The sequence below is a fragment of the Triturus cristatus genome, chromosome 12 (assembly GCF_964204655.1).
Source record: "Triturus cristatus chromosome 12, aTriCri1.1, whole genome shotgun sequence".
Classification (NCBI taxonomy): Eukaryota; Metazoa; Chordata; class Amphibia; order Caudata; family Salamandridae; genus Triturus; species Triturus cristatus.
Window position 1 is genome coordinate 63,886,137 of NC_140595.1, and position 16,894 is coordinate 63,903,030.

Consider the following 16,894-nt stretch of genomic DNA (forward strand, 5'->3'; position numbering starts at 1 on the left):
TGGCATGTATGATATGTCAATTTAAAACACTGGACATGCTCACGCTGATGCCACTGCTTCCTGGTAAGGGTTTATCTGATTCCAGGTGCACTTATCCCTTCTGATCAGAGAACAACATGTGACAGGCAGGCCATCAAAATTTAAAGATATCAGTGGTTCACCTTCACCAGACTTCTTGCTTGTCTGAGTGTAATGACTGCATCTGCGTAGCTGTCATGAGAGAATGTTTAATTTTCTGCCAACATAAGAAGATCACTGGGGGAAAGTAAGGAGAAACACCAGAATTATTCAGGGCATTTTTAAACTAACAGTTCTTTGAATATAACCCATAAGATAGAGCACCTGAGGTAAGAAGCCCATATTGATGGGTGTTCGTGGAGAAGTACCAGTGTGTGGCCACTCTTTACTACAATCTTTCCTTTGGTGTCCGGTTCCTCTTATCTATTTGCATTAAGAGGCCACCATTTCACACCCGGTGAAATGATAATATTATATTACAGCATCTCGCCCTGTATCCGTATCACTGGTATAAGAAGACTTCTTCGGACGCCTGGTGTGACAAACATAGAAGTAATCATAAAGATTGACAGAAGCCTCCCATTACAAAGTAACTGGAGTACTAAACCATAAATGTGTTTTTGTTTGTGATGTAGATCAGGTGGCGTCGAAATACAGTTTGTTCTTCCTTCAGTCAATTAAACTGTGTAAAATGTAGGTGGGGGGGGGGAGAAAAATAGGTTTTCCAGCCGAATAGAAAAAAGCCTTCAGCCAATTACTTCTACCTGACTTCAAGAGGGCCACCACCTTAAACTTGAACCCTTTTTCAATGTACGGTCCCCCTGTGGCAGCCATTCGGGAGTCAGGCAATTCGTTGTAATGTCATAACCACTACCACTAAGCTATGCAAACTATATTTTGCCTGGCTTCAAAATGGCCACAAGAGCCCAATTGAATACGCCCTGTTTGTGACTCGTTATTCTAGAAAAGTGGCAGCACATAAGTACATATAAACAATATAAATTCGAGCAAGACGCGTCCGAGACACTTTTCAACAGTCAAGTTCCTTTCCTTATTCACAGTTTCAGAACTCTATATACCGCCACAAACTTACCTGTGTATTTGAGCTAAACGGGCCTAAAATCACACACATACAATAAGTGCCTCCTGTTTCTCCAGCCTGTTAGCAAAGACATTTGTGTCTTCGTATAAACTCAGGATCGCCAACTATGACAAGCATTGGCACAGCCAATAGGTCTCGCCTTTGGTAGGTGTAAGTCGTTTTGCTGTGTATGAGGTTTTTATAAGTATTAATTTGCAAAGTGCCCTGTAAATGAAATATAAGTACCTACCTGTTATTGTAGTGTAGGTGAAGCTGTAGTAAGGTGGTAGTAGCGTTGTTAGATCATGGAAAGAGACGAGGCCCTCTCCTGGGAAATGGGGGCAGCTGGGGAGACAACGACGGAAATGTGAAATAATAAACAGAGTATGAAAGAAGGAAAAAACAAATCTGGCTCCCCTCTCCGCCTGGTGTCCCTCCAGATGCACCAGTGGCTATGCCGCCTAGGGCCCATCTACGCGTTCCTACATCTGGCATTCCTAAATACAGTTGAGATGTGCATTTAATTTTGGAGCACTTAAACGACTAGTCAGCGGTAGTAAACGCTACATAAACACAATTATAATTCTGCTATTTGCAGACCTACACGATGTTCATTTTTATTTACTACCAGGTCGAGACCTGGACGGACCAGGCCCAATTAAATCCCTGAAGGTGGTATTAACAGAGGAATGTTGGTATGTTATGATGACAGGAACCTCATCCTTTGCGCACATCAAATGTAATTCAGACAGAGTTGTAAAAACCATGGAATTCATGAGAATAGCAGAGCCAGGGGTCTGGCTTAGTTTTAAGACCAAATGTCCAAGCTGAGCTAGCAGCTAAATGTTTGTTTTACATGTGGATGGTTTATTTTCCCATGAGCACCCTGGCTCAGACATGGCAGGTATTGGGTTCCCACCTGCTCCTCCGTTTCTCTATCCATCACATTTAACACTCTGACAGTAACAGCCTACAAAACCGCTCTGTCAACACCAGGCTCCCAGAGCAGCGACTGAGGAAAATAAATAACAGCAGTGCCACAACCGACAGTGTCACGGTTACCACCAAGCAAGAAGGAACTTTCCACCGCCCCTTTACGAGAGCTTTGTGTAGTGGCAAAACCACATGTTGTGCGCTTCTATTTGTTCTTGTACACGACTGCCATTTCTATGCGTGTCTGTTTGTGTGCATATCCAATTGTCCTTTTATGTACCGTGTGCACGTGTACTTGTTCTTATTAAAGAGTGTGTGTTTGTGTCCTACTGTTCATGTGTGTGTGTGTGTGTGCACGCGTGTGTCTATTTGTTCTTATATAAGTGTTTGTGTGCATGACCAATGGTTCTTGTATGTGTGCAGGTCTACTTGTTCTTATGTGTGTCAGTGTGCATGTTTTTTTGTTGTATGAGTGTGCATGTCTGTTCTTGTGTGCATCTTGTGTCTGTGGGCATGCCTATTTGTTCTTGTGCATATGTATGTGTCCGTGTACACTTCAGTCTAGTCTTGTAAAATTGTGTTTGTGTCTGTGTGCAAGTCTATTCGTTCTCCTATGTGCGTGTGTTGCACTTGTTCGTGTATGCATGTATTTCAATGAAGGTTTGTGTGGGCACAGGCTAGTGTCTGTAACTATGCGTGTCTACTTGTTTAAATGTGTGTGTGTGTCTGCATTTTGGTTTGTGGGCACGTGCATGTACTTGTCTGCTTTTTCCTCGGTGTATGTGAGGGAGGAGGTAGGATGCTTGAATTTCGAATGTTTGTTTGTTTGTGCATGAGAATCTATTTGTTTCTGCGTGTACATTTGTGATGTTTGTGTGTGTGCGCGTGTGCTGTATGCTCATAAGTGCGGGTGTGAAAGCACGCCTTTTCACATGCGTGTACACCAGTTCGTGTTTCTGAAGTGGCGTTGGCACGTGCATGCGCACCCTTGTTTGTGCGCGTGCCCTAATGTTTAGTATGACAATGTCTGAAACCTGTGGTCAGTCCATACCTGGTACGTTATTGGATTTATAAAGTCCTTTCAATGTTGAATGATATCCGGGCAGCCAAGCTCCGAAAAGCAAAACACTGTATAAATAAACCCGTTCACTGCGTCACAAGCCACATGTCAGGAAGTCCACAACAGCTTCGCGAGTATGAGAGCCACACACAATCGAGCTGGTTAGGCTAGAAGAAGAAAGGAAAAAGAAAAAGTGGAGAAAAAGGAGTGAAAGAAAGAGAGTTAAAACACGAAAGGGGGTAAAAAAAACGAAAGTCTAAGGATGAAAAGAAATTGGAAAAAGGCTAGGGTTTGGGACAAAGTCATTATGTAGTGCAGGGAGAAGTGGGGGAAAGGAAGGAGCCACAGACATGGCATTTTCAGCCGAAGGACAACATCGCTGCCATTTCTATCAGCAAACAACGGAAAAGCCTACCTTAAACAAGCGGAGCAGTGCGGCGAACGCGCTAATTGGAACATAATCACAAACAGATGGTGACATGACCCCGAACAGATGGCACCCCTGCTCGTAACCGCAAGCCGTAGGCGGATACATTTCCTGGGAAAGGTAGGACTTGCACCCGCCTTTGCCCAATTGCGTGCTGCCTTTTTAGAAAGACGCACGCAAAGACCAATAGAAAAAATGCTTAAAAAAAACACACGCACGAGCGTGTGAAAAGCCCAGAGTGATTCCAAGAGGTCGTTTTCCTACAGCAGCGCATGCGCGCTGCGCTAGGCTCGAACTAAAAAAACAACGGACGGCACATTTTCAAAATGGCCGTCTTGGCTCTCGCACGTGACCCATGAAATGATTGGTTATCCTAGTCTATCTGTATGGACTGCTCAAGTCAGAAAACTGCCTTTCTCTTGGCACTTCGAAGCTCCAGAGAAGTTACCAGTGCTGCTGCATGCACTATCACAAGCAATGCACTATCTATCTATCTATGAGTTTCATGCAGTGTCACGTGACACGTCATCACAGCAACTTCCTTGCACTTAGGGCTTCAAGTGGGCAGGAGAACTCTGGGTCTCATACCCGTTAGTAAAAACAGATATTGAAAAGGGTCACTTACAGGCCCTTTAACTTTACAGGCTAAGATACTGATCGATTTCTAAACATTGAATGAAAAAAAATGTCAAGGTCATCCAAGTCGTTCCTAATTATATTTCACAAGCTTTACTTAATTTTGCATTCCTTAGGACAGCCCTGCCAAGTACCACGCATCAGGAATTAGATCAACAAATTTTAGTGCTGGTGTGCGCATCACAGCACTAAAATGCATTAGCCACGCATTTGCAGAGCTTCTCAACCATGTAGGAACCAACAAGGAGCTCTGTTTACCGTGCACTGCCACAGCGGTTTGCATCAGGCTGCTTACAAGCAGTTCATTTGTTAATAACCTGTTGAATGGGCCTGGGGGAACTCGCATGGATGTTGGTATGGTGACCCAGGTCTGGCGCAGTCTCAGACTCACTTCTTGGGTACAGTGTTTTCACTGCAATGCCGCAAGGCAAACACAAGTTCTCAGGCGCGGTCCCGGCTTCTCTGGGAGACACACTGTCCATCGGCATTGGATCAATGGCTGTAGACTGCTTGGAGGTGGCTTTAAATACACAAAGAGCAAGCACTCGGTTCGGCCTCACGTGGATCCCGCCCTATTTTGTTGTTTTCTGGCTCCCTGAAACTAGTGATATTGCCACTTAAACACCGAGTTCCATTAGACTCATCCAGACCTTCCCCACCTCCCCCAGGTTCACAGGCCAAAGTCATTTCGAGCCCTAACGTGCTGCTCATCATGCTAAAGTGAGGGATCAGGGGCAATTAGTGACGCCAGGGCATCATCTCCTGACAGTACATGGTACCGTGGAGCCATACAAATAATACTGGTAACATAACATAACCTGTACAATTACTGCCCTACGCACTGGTTAGCAGCAGATCCTGATTACTCTTCAACTTAGATATCAAAGAAGGCGGTGTGCATTGATTAGAGGGATACTGTGCCAGCACCAGCTTGTTAATGAGATGCCTTAAATGGGGGTTTGGTGTTCTTAAAGTTGGAAAACCTTTTAAAGCAACAATGTGGTGAATTACCTTTTACACAGTTCTGTCTGTGTATTTTGTATGCTTGATCCCATTAAAATGAAAAAGGTTAAAACAGAGGTGCCTTTGAGAACGGAAGGTGTCTGTTGTGACTGAATGTAGTTCTCTGTTCGTACTAGTTTGTTTTGCTCAATTTTGTGTCGCCATTCTCTGTGCCTTCAGTGTTATGTATGTATTGCAAAACAAGGGAGCCCTGATATTTGAACCTGGGGTAGTCAATAGTATTTTGACGTAACAGTAGTTCACGTAAGGCCAATTTGTCCAGGTGTGATGTGACTGGTGCTCATGTAAAGCGATCCAATACCTTTGGGTAATGTAGAAGAGGTACGCAGCACTGAAAATACTGACAAGGCTAAATTAAAAGAAAATGCAGGCCTGGCGGGTGAATGGGTGGGTTGTCTGTGCTTTTGGGGTCCGGGTGGTGAAGTGAAGGAGATGCAAGGAAGTAGTGCTTTGTTTTACCTCAGATAAAGTGTCTCTCAAAGTGTTACACATTATGGCTTGAAATGTCAAAAATACGCACGCCAAAACCATGAAAATGTCACACATAAACAAACTAAAAACTTGGTAGGTATGGGAAAGAATAGTAAAATCCGCCTTACCTAAATATGGATATTGCATTTCACTTCAGTGGAGGTTGCAATCCGTTTTCGAAGGCCACTCCCATTGGCTGACTACACAACTGAAGCTCCAGTTACGTTACAGGTCAGGCACGCCGTCCTTTCATGTAAGTCTCCACACAACTGTAGATGTTGAATGGCATACAGTGTTGACGTCTTGCCTGACCCTAATATGGGCTTTAGAGAGACAAGTCCTTGCGCCCATCGTACCCGCCTCCTCTCGCTCGCGTGCCACGTCACAGTGCACGAGCACTTTCACCCTCAGCAGCAATTTGTGACTTGACGATTTTTTTTTTCTTTCTCTAACGTCACAAGGAGAGGCGGGGACGAGGGGGCGTGACCGGCAAGCTTATATATAAGAGGGACTGCTGCGTTCGTCAGCCGCCATTTTGAGTCTGCGAGGGGAGGGAGCAAGAGGTTCCTGGTTTTAAACCAGAGAGGCCGGATGGTGAAATCCTCTCTCCAGCGGATACTCAATAGCCATTGCTTTGCCCGAGAAAAGGAAGGACATAAACGAACGATGCCCGTCATGAGTATTATCAGTACCAGTAGTGACAGGTAGGCTCGCCGCCTTTCGCACCCGGCCTGCTAGGCCTCAGCCTACCGGGCACCAAGTGACAGAGCCCCCATTGGATTTTTTTCTTGTCATTTGCATCCTAGCTTTATTGGGTGGGAAGGCATTAGGCCATCCATGTGGCTGTTTCTCATAACAGCTATTTTGTTAGGTATGAAGAGGGTACTATTTTTTTTAAAATATTCCTGTTTTGCCATTTTGCCTAATTTTTTGAATCCTTATTGAGGATTTTACGGTGTTTACCGATCCATCTTAGTGCCAGAAATGCAGTTAATGGCTAGGGTGATCACTGATTAAAAGAAGGGTTCTGTACTTGTTGACCTCGTGTGAATGTCGGCGATTTTCCAACTTGGCACTGTGCCCTGGTACTTGCTTATGTTTTTTTTCAGTTCCTGGATTCTCCGCTTGCAGAACGTTCTGGAAGGCCCTCGATTCTTTCGAGAACAAAAAAGGGGAACCTCCATATTCTTGTCCGCATTCTCTTATTAATTTAATAGACGCTAGGGAACTTCCCTGGTGCATCAGATGGACTATTATTAATGAATGCAATCTATTTATCGTTCTTTATTTCCTTAACTGCAAGTGTTTTGATTGCTTGTTGCCAATAAAATTTAAAGTGCATTTTCCAAATACTGCATCCGTCTCTTTTTGAGGTCGTTTCATCTTTATCACAGCTCTTCGAACATTCTATATTCTGCTCTAAGGTAACTGCAATTTTATGTTTTGGTGGGCTGAAAGGACAGGACCCCCCCCCCCCCCCCCGATGTTTGATTAAATGGAGCAATCCATATACACTTCAGAGGTTTTTAGCGCACAGCTCGTAACTGCCTCTTCTGAGCAAGTTGAATCTACTTTTAGTCTAGTTGTGACGGCTATTCCAATTGCCCTTCAGGCAACCTCAGGTCCCTTTAATGCGCCATGACCTCCTGGGAGCTGCCTAGAAATGCGGGGGAGGGGCGATAAGCTAAGATGTAGATTAATGTGGGTATCTCTTCCCTGTTTATTGATGGTGAAGCCTGCCCTCAGGTTATCAGCAACGTACAATCGAAGGAGATGCAGAGCGTAAACAAGGAAAGCGACGACAGAACTCATAAGAGGGTGGGGCAAAATGGAGCGAAGGGTGGAAAGGGGCGGAGCATGCTAGGAGGGGGTAGGGCATTCTGTCTATTAAAAACAAATCTGCCCCCAAAAAATCCTGCCAGAATATAGGTAATCTTACAGGATATTTAGGGAATGGGTGCAAAGCACACGCCTGCCAGTGCGTTGCGTAGTTAGTGTTTTATTCCCGTCATCTCCCTGAAAAAGCACCCCTAATTTAAGTTTTCGTGTTTCAATTAGCGAGAGGCGGGCGACACAGCCAGGTAGTGACGATCGATGGTACCAGTCTTTAGCTTCCCCCATTAAAAACACCTGGCCCATTGTTCCTGTAGTCTGACCTTTCACCTCCTGTAGCTGTCTAATGGCTTGAAACTAAATAGAAGAAAGCGGGGCTGTGGGGTTACGGAAGGCCTGTATGGCGACCCTATGTCATGGCGCTCTAGGGGAGTAGATGTGTAGAAAGCGAATCCTTTCATTGCCGCCCCTTATAGGAATCCCTGTCAACCCAACTAATATTCATCGTGAGCGGTGCTTGGGGCACAGGTGCCCTAAACCGGAGGGGTGCATGGAAAGGATGTACAGAATGTGGGCATACCGTTCTCTGGCCAGTAGGTTGGTGCAGCAGATGGACTCTTGTGTTTGGAGACCCGAGCGCCCCATTGGCGTATTTGATTGGAAGCCTAGCCACCAAAGGAAAAGGGCACGAGCGGTGTGGTGAGGGTCAGAGCTGCCTACTTTAGAAATACCGGGTTCGAGTCTCGGCGTCGGCTCAACATCCTGTGATTCTGAGCAAATCACTTAATCGCGCCCTGTGCGCTTTCAAAAGGAATGTATTTGTGTATTGTAAGTGGTGTCTCGAGTTCCGTCACCTCAAGGTCGAATTCACCCTATATAAAACTTCAAACAAAAATGTGCCCAAGAGTACACAGTGCGCACCAAGAGGATTTCTGTAACCACATTGAGCCTTGATTTGCCCCTGGATATTTGAGGTATGGCGTAGCCATGGTTAACGTGATATTGGAATTTACATTTGTTTGAGTGCCTTGGGGATGATTGCTTGGCGTCACGGTTCCTGGAAAACGGATGGAACGTATTAAACCCTTTTATGAAACAAACTGCTCAAAGCGGTCTCGTAATCGGATTAACTACCAGGCGTTAATTATTTTGAGCGACCTGGTCCTTGCAATCTAAATTTAATGTCAAATAGATGCATACAAATCAAAGTTTCCACTGGCAGTACATTTTTGTAGTTTTCCGGGTTTTTTATTTAAATATTGATCTGTGCTCCTGTTCATTTTTGGGGCGACCTGCTTCAATGAAAAAGGACCCAGATGTACCTCCGTTGCTAAGCAGCCGGCAGGCTTCTAATACTGGTACTAGGCTTATGCAGAAGTCCAATGGTTCTGCATAGACTACGTTTATCAACTAGTATAAACAAACCTATGACCAAATTAAGAGCGTCAAAATGGTGGCCTTGCGTGGCTGTATAAACTAGATCTGCAAATGGCTGCTGGTTGATTGTGGAAATTTCCCCAAGGGCCTCGGTTGCTGCATCTGCTGAGATGACGCAACGGAGGAGCAGCACGCCTGCAGGGTGAGATGGTGCATGGGAGGGGCCTGGGCTGCACAACTGCTGGTACAGTGCAAGCTGTGAGCAGAAACTGGGCGATGCCAGATCTTGGCACAGTGGCGTTTACATAGCGTCCAGATCTTAATATGCAGGCTGCGGTAATGCGCTCACGTGTGAACACTTAGCACAGGTTATTCTTGACAAACATATTGTTTGTGTACACCTCTGGAACATGCTACACATCGTCAGATCAGGCTGTTAGGCACATCGCTGTGTACTGTGCTATTCCAGAGGATGTCCATGTATATAGTTAATTGGGATGACTCGTTTTCATTCGCAGAGTAAATCACCGTGTGGTAGATGACTGACCGAGTGTCATTCCCTTCTGGCCCAGTAGCTAAGTGGCGCCCCCTTTGGATGCCCTGCACTACAGTGAAATAGCCCCCCCTCTTGATTATTTGAAACTTGGCTCTAGACAAACTTGTAACGGGATGTTTGAACCAGAGGCGCAACTAGAGCCAAATTTCGGGGGGTGGGCTGAAGCTTTAGCAATAGGCAGAGTGGAGCTGCAGGGGCTCTTAGAAGGGGCCTCATTAACATGCAAATGGTATTTTAAATACCTGTGAAGTGCTTGGGTTCGGCTGTGTGTAACCGGGAAGCGGTCTCACCCCGGGCTGCCACACACACGGGGGGATGAAACCCTTTGAGTCCAATGGGTGTTGCGCGCCTGGTTTGAACAGCCATGGCACTGGGGGCCTGACCGAGTTGATGTTTGTTAATTCTGAATCACGTTGCCATGTGTTCTAATTGCGTTTTTTCCTCCCACAGTTCCATGGTGTCCATCAACTGCAGTAGTAACCTGGGTCCGGGGCCTCGGTGGTGCTCCTGATGTCCCTCACCCACCCCTGAAGATCCCAGGTGGGCGAGGGAATAGTCAGTGGGATCACAATCTTGCAGCTAATCTATTTTATTCAGTGAGTATTGCCATTGAATGACGGATTTTACTCCCACGCTCCTAATGTTTTCTGCATGTGTAGCGATTTCTGCAGTTTTCGGCGTCTTCTCTTTCCACTTTGCGATAAAATCTGCGGAGTCGTGCTTTGTTTTAATCAGACACATTAGGCTTTGTTTTGACTGCCTAAACATGGCGGTGCGTCGTATGCTGTTTGCACCGTTCCTTTGAGGTGATATGGTTGTATGGTGTTAAGGGAGTCTTGAGACAAACTGTGCTGTTAAGCACAACGATGTTTTGGCTAACTTTAACATCTGGTTAGCTTACCCAGTAGTGCATTGTTGAATCTGATAAAACTGTCTTGACTGTAAACCAAGATTTGAATCCACAAATTGGTAAAATCCGAGTGGAAAGATGCATGTGAAGTTTTATTTTCTTTTTCTAAAGGATAATCGGCTGAACGTAACAGAGGAACTTACTTCAAACAATAGGACACGAATCCTTAACGTCCAGTCCAAACTTACCGAAGCCAAACTTGTGAACTGGAGAGCAGTTCTGAATAAAAACAACCTGTACATCGAGATACCAACGGGTGCTCTCCCTGAAGGGAGTAAAGATAGGTATGCGCCTCTTGTGTTCAGATTTATTTTGAGACCTGGTTTGTTTATACCTTTGTATTTGTATTGTCCCTCTTATCATGTAGTATTTATGTTCATGTATGTTTCCTGATCTGCCTTTTTTTAAACCTTGAGAACTTGGGTCTGCAATCTTAATTAAATTGCGCTGGTGTTGGCTGCTTCTACAGATCCGTTCAGTGATCAGGCAGTCTAAGTGTACATTTCTAACTTGGCTCCCCTTTTGCTTCCTTTAGCTTTGCAGTGCTGCTTGAATTTGCTGAAGAACAACTTCAAGTTGACCACGTTTTTATTTGTTTCCACAAGAACAGAGATGACAGGGGTAAGTGTGAGACATGGCCTAATCTGAGGAGTGACCTACACTTATAAATGCACTCTAAACTGCGGTTACAGTGCACAGAAAAGATTTATGAAATTTCTCAGAAAATATTAGTAATTCAAGAAAGTTTTCAAGGATTAAGTAATATGTTTACTTGTAACGCGAGCATCCCACCCATTTCCACCTGTGGAGCAGTATCCAATGCAGTTAATTTACTTAATTTTCAAGGGATTCAAACTGACAAGTGCCCAACCCATTTTTTAGGGTCAATCATGTGCCACCCAATTGTTTCCTTCTGTGGCACTCTTTAATGTGTCGAATCTTCCCCACTCAAACAGTCTTTCCCATGCCAAAAAGTCTGCCCAGCTCCAATCTGCTCCACCGCTCTACCCAAATTCAATCCATCCCCACACTACCCCCAATCTACTTATCTCAATCCTCCTCTCCACTTCAAACCACTCTACTGTAATCCACCACAACCAAACCAATCCACCCCACTCCTACAGACCACCCCAAAATACTGCAATCCACTGCACTACCTCTACTTGTTCCGTGCCACTGACCTCGAACCCCAGCCCCCTCACTCTACGACACTACTCCAACAAATCCAGTCTGCGCCCCTCCACCTCTAGGACACTTCACGCCACTAACTTTTATTCAGGCTGAACAGCAGCTGCTCTGGTGTATTCTACTGAGACCATACCTGGGGCCATGACCGCGTGAGTTACCCCGCAGGGCCTGAAAGAATAGGGCATATAAATGAATGGCCAGTACCGGGATTTCGTTTAGTATCAAATAGGCAAACCAAACCTGCAATTCCCAGTTTGGTATTTTAAGTGAACGTTTTTATTGAAAGTGCTAACTTCAGTACTGGTTTGGATGTTGAAGGCTAAATAAGTAGAAATCTACCGAAACCAATATTGCTAGGCTAAGAGTTGGGTCTGGTCATGAGCCCATTAGAATTTTGCTAGCTTCAATGAAAATTCAAAAACAAAAATACTTAAAACCTGGGAAGCAATCAGACATGTTCCAACACCATATCCCTGTGTGTGCACTCCTGGTTTGCTGGATGGGCCGAAGTATTTTTGCAACAGGCACACTTGGTGCCTGTCGCATACTGGCTACTGCTTTTTTGCCCGCAAATTTCATATTTTGCAGCTGCAAATGTATATGCCCAAATGTCCTGCTGGTCTACTAAAGACCTCTTGTGGCCGGACCTAAAAGTTGTGCTGGTATCATTATCTAGGTTTGCGCATGTATGATATAAATGCACTCAAATAGTTCCTCACATTTATGTCTACAGAACGATGCAGTTGCTTAATTGCACTGTTTGTCTTGTCAAACTAATAGTTTAAAAAAGGTGTTGCCTATCGACTTTGGCAGAGGGTTTCCCAATGTAGGGCGGCACTGTACTTTTTAAAGTCTTTTTGGCCCCTTAGTTTGTTTCTCTGTAGCCACCTTTTTGTGAGTTTGGATGAGAAACGTCCGGAAGGCTTGAAGTTAATTAATTATTGCAATCATGAAACTAATGTAGCTATATGAGGCACCCCTGGTTTAATGACCACTAAAGTTAAAGATTTTAAATGTTTTTGTTTGATTTATAATATTGCCTGTACTGTGTATTTAATTAGTGCTTTTATGATCTGGACTAAAGAGATCGAATAAAGATTTTGATTGACAATGAGGGTTCTTTTTCTTTGTGGCATATGCTTGCAGTAAAAATTTAACAGTCTCCTCCATGGACTATATACACACCGGAGACCTCAACTTCCACTTGAACATCCCCAGCGACCCCCAACTCCCATTACCCTCCTGGACAACCTCGGCCTGAAACGGCTCATCACCACGTCCCCACCCACAGGGCATGACACCCTCGACCCCCATCTTCGCAGGCCGAAACAGCTCCCACTTCAGCCACACCACGCAATCCCCTTAACGGATCACCACTGTGTACACTTCAATGTCTACAAACCCAGCGCACCCAAATCTGCACCGCGCCCCTCCAAGAAGAAACCAGCAAAATTACTGAAGAGCAGCTCCACTCCACCCTCAACTGTGACACCCCACCACTTCGACCGACGCCAGCCACGCAGCCAAAGAACTCCATAGATGGATCTCCAACTGTGCCGACAAGCTTGCACCCCTACGCAACTCCAGCAGACAAGGCCCCCAGGTTCACCACCGAACCCCTAGAATCCAGACGTTCGTGCACGCATATCGAAGAAATGGAGAAACTGGGCAAAATGTCAGCTACGAGAACACCATGACTGAATACCACCAACTTACCAGAACCATCAAAAGGACCTTCATCAAAAAGAAGATCCTTGGCAACTCAAAGGAACTCATCAGTATCATCCAAGAATTAACCAAGCACCCCCCACCCCGTAACCATGGATATCACCCCCTCCCAGGACCTTTGTGACAAGCTCTGTTCCTACTTCCATCTGAATCAAGGGCCTCTACAACCACTTAGGCGACTAGACAGACTCCGAAACCACATCACTCTCCAGCAACGCCATCCAGCCCACCATCTCCTCCTGGTGCTCAGTCACCACAGAGGACTCCACTTTGGCCATGATAGGCATCCACTTGGAGGGGGGGCGTGCCTCCGGGGGGGGGGGCGCCCCCACGGACCCCTGCCTGCCGCACATCTACCACAGCTCATCGCTCCAGAACTACAACGCACCATCATCACTTAAAGACAGGCATCTTTCCCGACAATTGGAAATGGGCTTAAGTCAGACCCCTGCTCAAGAAGCCCTCAACAGACCCCACAGATCTCAAGAACTACCGACCCTTCTCCCTCTTCCCCATTGCGTCAAAAGTCTGAGATCAACGCACAGCTAACCACATTCATCGAGGAGAACTCTATCCCTCCCAATCCGGATTCCGCAACAACCACAGCACAGACCGCCCTACTCGCTGCCACAGATGACAGACGCACCCTCGACCAAGGACACACCACAGCCCTGATACTACTCTACCTCTGCTGCTTTAAACTGTCTCCCACCACACTCGCGGTTTGACTCTACGATGCTGGCATACAGGGAACAGCCCTCAACTGAGTCTGCTCCTTCCTCACCGGCAGAACCCAAAGAATCAGGCTATCACCCTTCCTCTACGAACCTACGATAACTGCTGAGTACCCCCCAGGGATAATCGCTCAGCCCTATGCTCTTTAACATCAGTATGCCCCCTCACCGCCATAGTCGGACAACACGGACTCCGCATAGTATCCTACGCCGACGACACCAGCTCATCCTCTCCCTCACCAAGGCCCCCCCCCCCCCCGTCACTACCAGACTTCCACTTCAATTTGTAGAAGACTGAGGTCCTCATCCTCAGACCCTCTCCCTCAGCGTGGGACAACACCTGATGGCCTACCACCCTCTGGAGCCCCACCCCCACAGATCCCACCCGAAACCTCTGCGTCGTACCCTATTCCTCCCTCCATGACCATACAGGTCATTGTCTCCAGCTGTTTCAACACTCCGCATATTCAAAGACCTTTAAATTGATTCCCCCCCCCCCCGAATCTAGGAAAACTGGTGCACCCACGCTCTTAACCAGCAGACTGGACTACAAAACGCCCTTTATGCCAGGATCAACAAGTCTGCTCCACAAACTTCAGACCATACAGAAAACCGCAGACTCGTCCTCTGCATCCCTCAAGACAAACATCACCTGCGCAATCTCCACTGGCTCCCTGTCTGTCCCTTTTAAGATACTCGCCCACGCCTACAAAATACTCCCAACCTGAATACCTCAACAAGAGAATGTCCTTCCACATACCCAAGAGAAACCTCCGATCCACCGACCTCTCCGAAACCCTACGCATCTGCAGAGCCAGAGCAGGTGGACGAGCCTTCTACAACGCGGCTAAGACTTGGAACGAGCTCCTGATCGACATCAGACATGCTCCCTCCCTGAACATCTTCAGGAAGTCACTCAAGACATGGCTCTTCGACTGAATGGAACTGCTCTTGCTCCCCCTGCTCCTTGAGACCCTCAGGTGAGTAGTGCGCTTACAATTCCCCCATATTGATTTAACCATCTTGCTATGGCCAAACCAGTTTAATCTCATAGCGAAATGCTCCATTTGCATACCTCAATGTAGCGTAGTACCCAATCTGGATTATCCTTCTCATTGCCTGTTGCCTAGTAATCTGCCACCCAAACTGAACGTAATTGTTGCAGAACCACATTCAGACGGATCCAAACACCAAAAGGTGTGCACTACCTAAATCGGCTTGTTTATAGAGTACTTTATTTCTTTGAGGTGTCCAAATGGCAAATTAAGGATTGAACAAGCTTAAAGCTAGACTGCTGCAAAAAAGCCAAGTTCTCCTCCCTTGTATGGCATGAGAGCTCACAGTACAAAATACATTTACCAAACTTTATTTTAGCATCACTTTCTACAAGATTAGATTATTTTCGGTGGAAATAGTGAAAAAGGGGAGTTAACTTAAGGTTGGAAGGAGTTAAAATATAAATTTACCATTGTTGTATTGGAAAGTCTACATGGGTCACTCCTACATATTTAACATGTCCTATAATTGTACGCTTGCCCCTTGCCAAGGCTGTCAATGGACTACAAGCACATTTTGGCCAATTTCTGCTCCTCGTCTCTTGAGCAATCTACTTTTCATTAGACAAAGGCGGTTGGCGGGTGCTACTTAGTAAATTTGGCTGTAGGCCAGAAGTAAGCCAGCACGCTCCCCCCCGATGGTACATTAATTCTGCCACGCTGCTTGAGATAGTGCTACGCAAACAAATGATGGACGGAATGCTGAATAAATCATACGTTCACCCCCATTCCCGAGATCTGGGTTAAATCCATCGTTCTTTTGTTCACCATGCCACCCCACACTGCTTGAGATTGGCTCGGATATTTGGTGGTATACAGTGTTGGTTCTTCCGTTTTGAAACATGCAAATCTTTCAAGTCTTCTAGGCTGTACTGTGACTGTTTGCACCTTTTTTTTAACTTTATTGCAGAAAAACATCGTAAACGTTGCCTTAGTCCACATTGCACCTGGTTTTTAACCACCGAACAGCCATATCTAATAAAAAAAATGACCTAAAGCAAATGCATTGCCACTATGACCTCACCTGCAAGCCTCTGCCTAGATTCTCACACCACCTCGAGGCTATGGTTGTATGACAGAATGAGGAGTTCAGGAATATCTTTAGTGATTGATAATGTCTTTTATTTTGTATTTCAGCTGCACTGCTTCGTACCTTCAGCTTTTTGGGCTTTGAGATTGTGAGACCCGGTCATCCCCTTGTCCCCAAGAGACCAGATGCTTGCTTCATGGCGTACACCTTTGAAAGAGACTCTTCGGAAGAAGATTAGACTAGTCTTCGCAACTTTTAGAGCTTTCCTGTTGTCATTTGTGAAGATGAAATTGTGGAAATTTTGTCAACATCTATTACATTTGTTGTCGATGAGTGATGTTACGAGAGCAGAGAGTATACACTTACCGGGGGATGTTGAGAATTTCAAAGCGTATCATCTGATTATTTTTGTCTCCATGTTGTGATTGTACGAATAAATGCTCACTCCAAATTGGTAGTATATTTCTTGACGTTTAATATTGTGTTTGATGCAGAAATATTTGCTTTGATTCTAAATAAAGGTTTATATTTTACTTTTATTTTGCTGTTATAATGTTTGCACTTTGAAAGATAATGCTGTGGTTCTAAAAGGGTCTTTCTTATGTAAAGATGTTCTGTGGCGACAAAGATTTGCTCTTCAACTAGAGTTCTAGTTTAAGAATACAAGATCTTCATAGTAAATATTTTTTACACGAGTGCACTAGCTCCAGAAGTTATTGAGCAATGGAAACCAGTAATTCTGATCCACTTATCACTCGTTACTCATCCTTTGCTTTCATGTGTTCTGCAACCTTTCTTTTTGCTCTTTATTTATTTTAGCCCTGCGTTTTTAAC

At 45.4% G+C, this 16,894-nt stretch overlaps 2 protein-coding genes across 9 annotated transcripts in view; one reads left to right on the forward strand and one right to left on the reverse strand.

The window, feature by feature from the left end:
• JSRP1 (junctional sarcoplasmic reticulum protein 1) overlaps positions 1 to 6,040 on the reverse strand; it is a 185,685-nt gene extending 179,645 nt beyond the window's left edge. For 4 of the 8 annotated variants that reach the window (XM_085639994.1, XM_085639993.1, XM_085639995.1 and 1 more), the window contains exon 1: positions 5,778 to 5,913. Coding sequence is in view for 1 of the 8 variants with exons in the window: in XM_085639990.1 (XP_085496116.1) it covers positions 5,778 to 5,796 (19 nt within the window). In the remaining 7 variants the exon portion in view is untranslated. Of the gene's footprint in view, positions 1 to 5,777 lie in introns of all 8 variants that reach the window. The other 4 variants (XM_085639990.1, XM_085639996.1, XM_085639997.1 and 1 more) reach the window with 3 other exon arrangements.
• Positions 6,041 to 6,178: 138 nt separating this feature from the next.
• Positions 6,179 to 16,599, forward strand: OAZ1 (ornithine decarboxylase antizyme 1). Its single transcript, XM_085638971.1, is given in 6 exon segments — positions 6,179 to 6,353; positions 9,866 to 9,923; positions 9,925 to 10,011; positions 10,437 to 10,609; positions 10,861 to 10,946; positions 16,168 to 16,599. Coding segments are annotated over 6 exon segments (648 nt in total). The 5' UTR covers positions 6,179 to 6,240; the 3' UTR covers positions 16,299 to 16,599.
• The last annotated feature ends 295 nt before the right edge of the window (positions 16,600 to 16,894 follow it).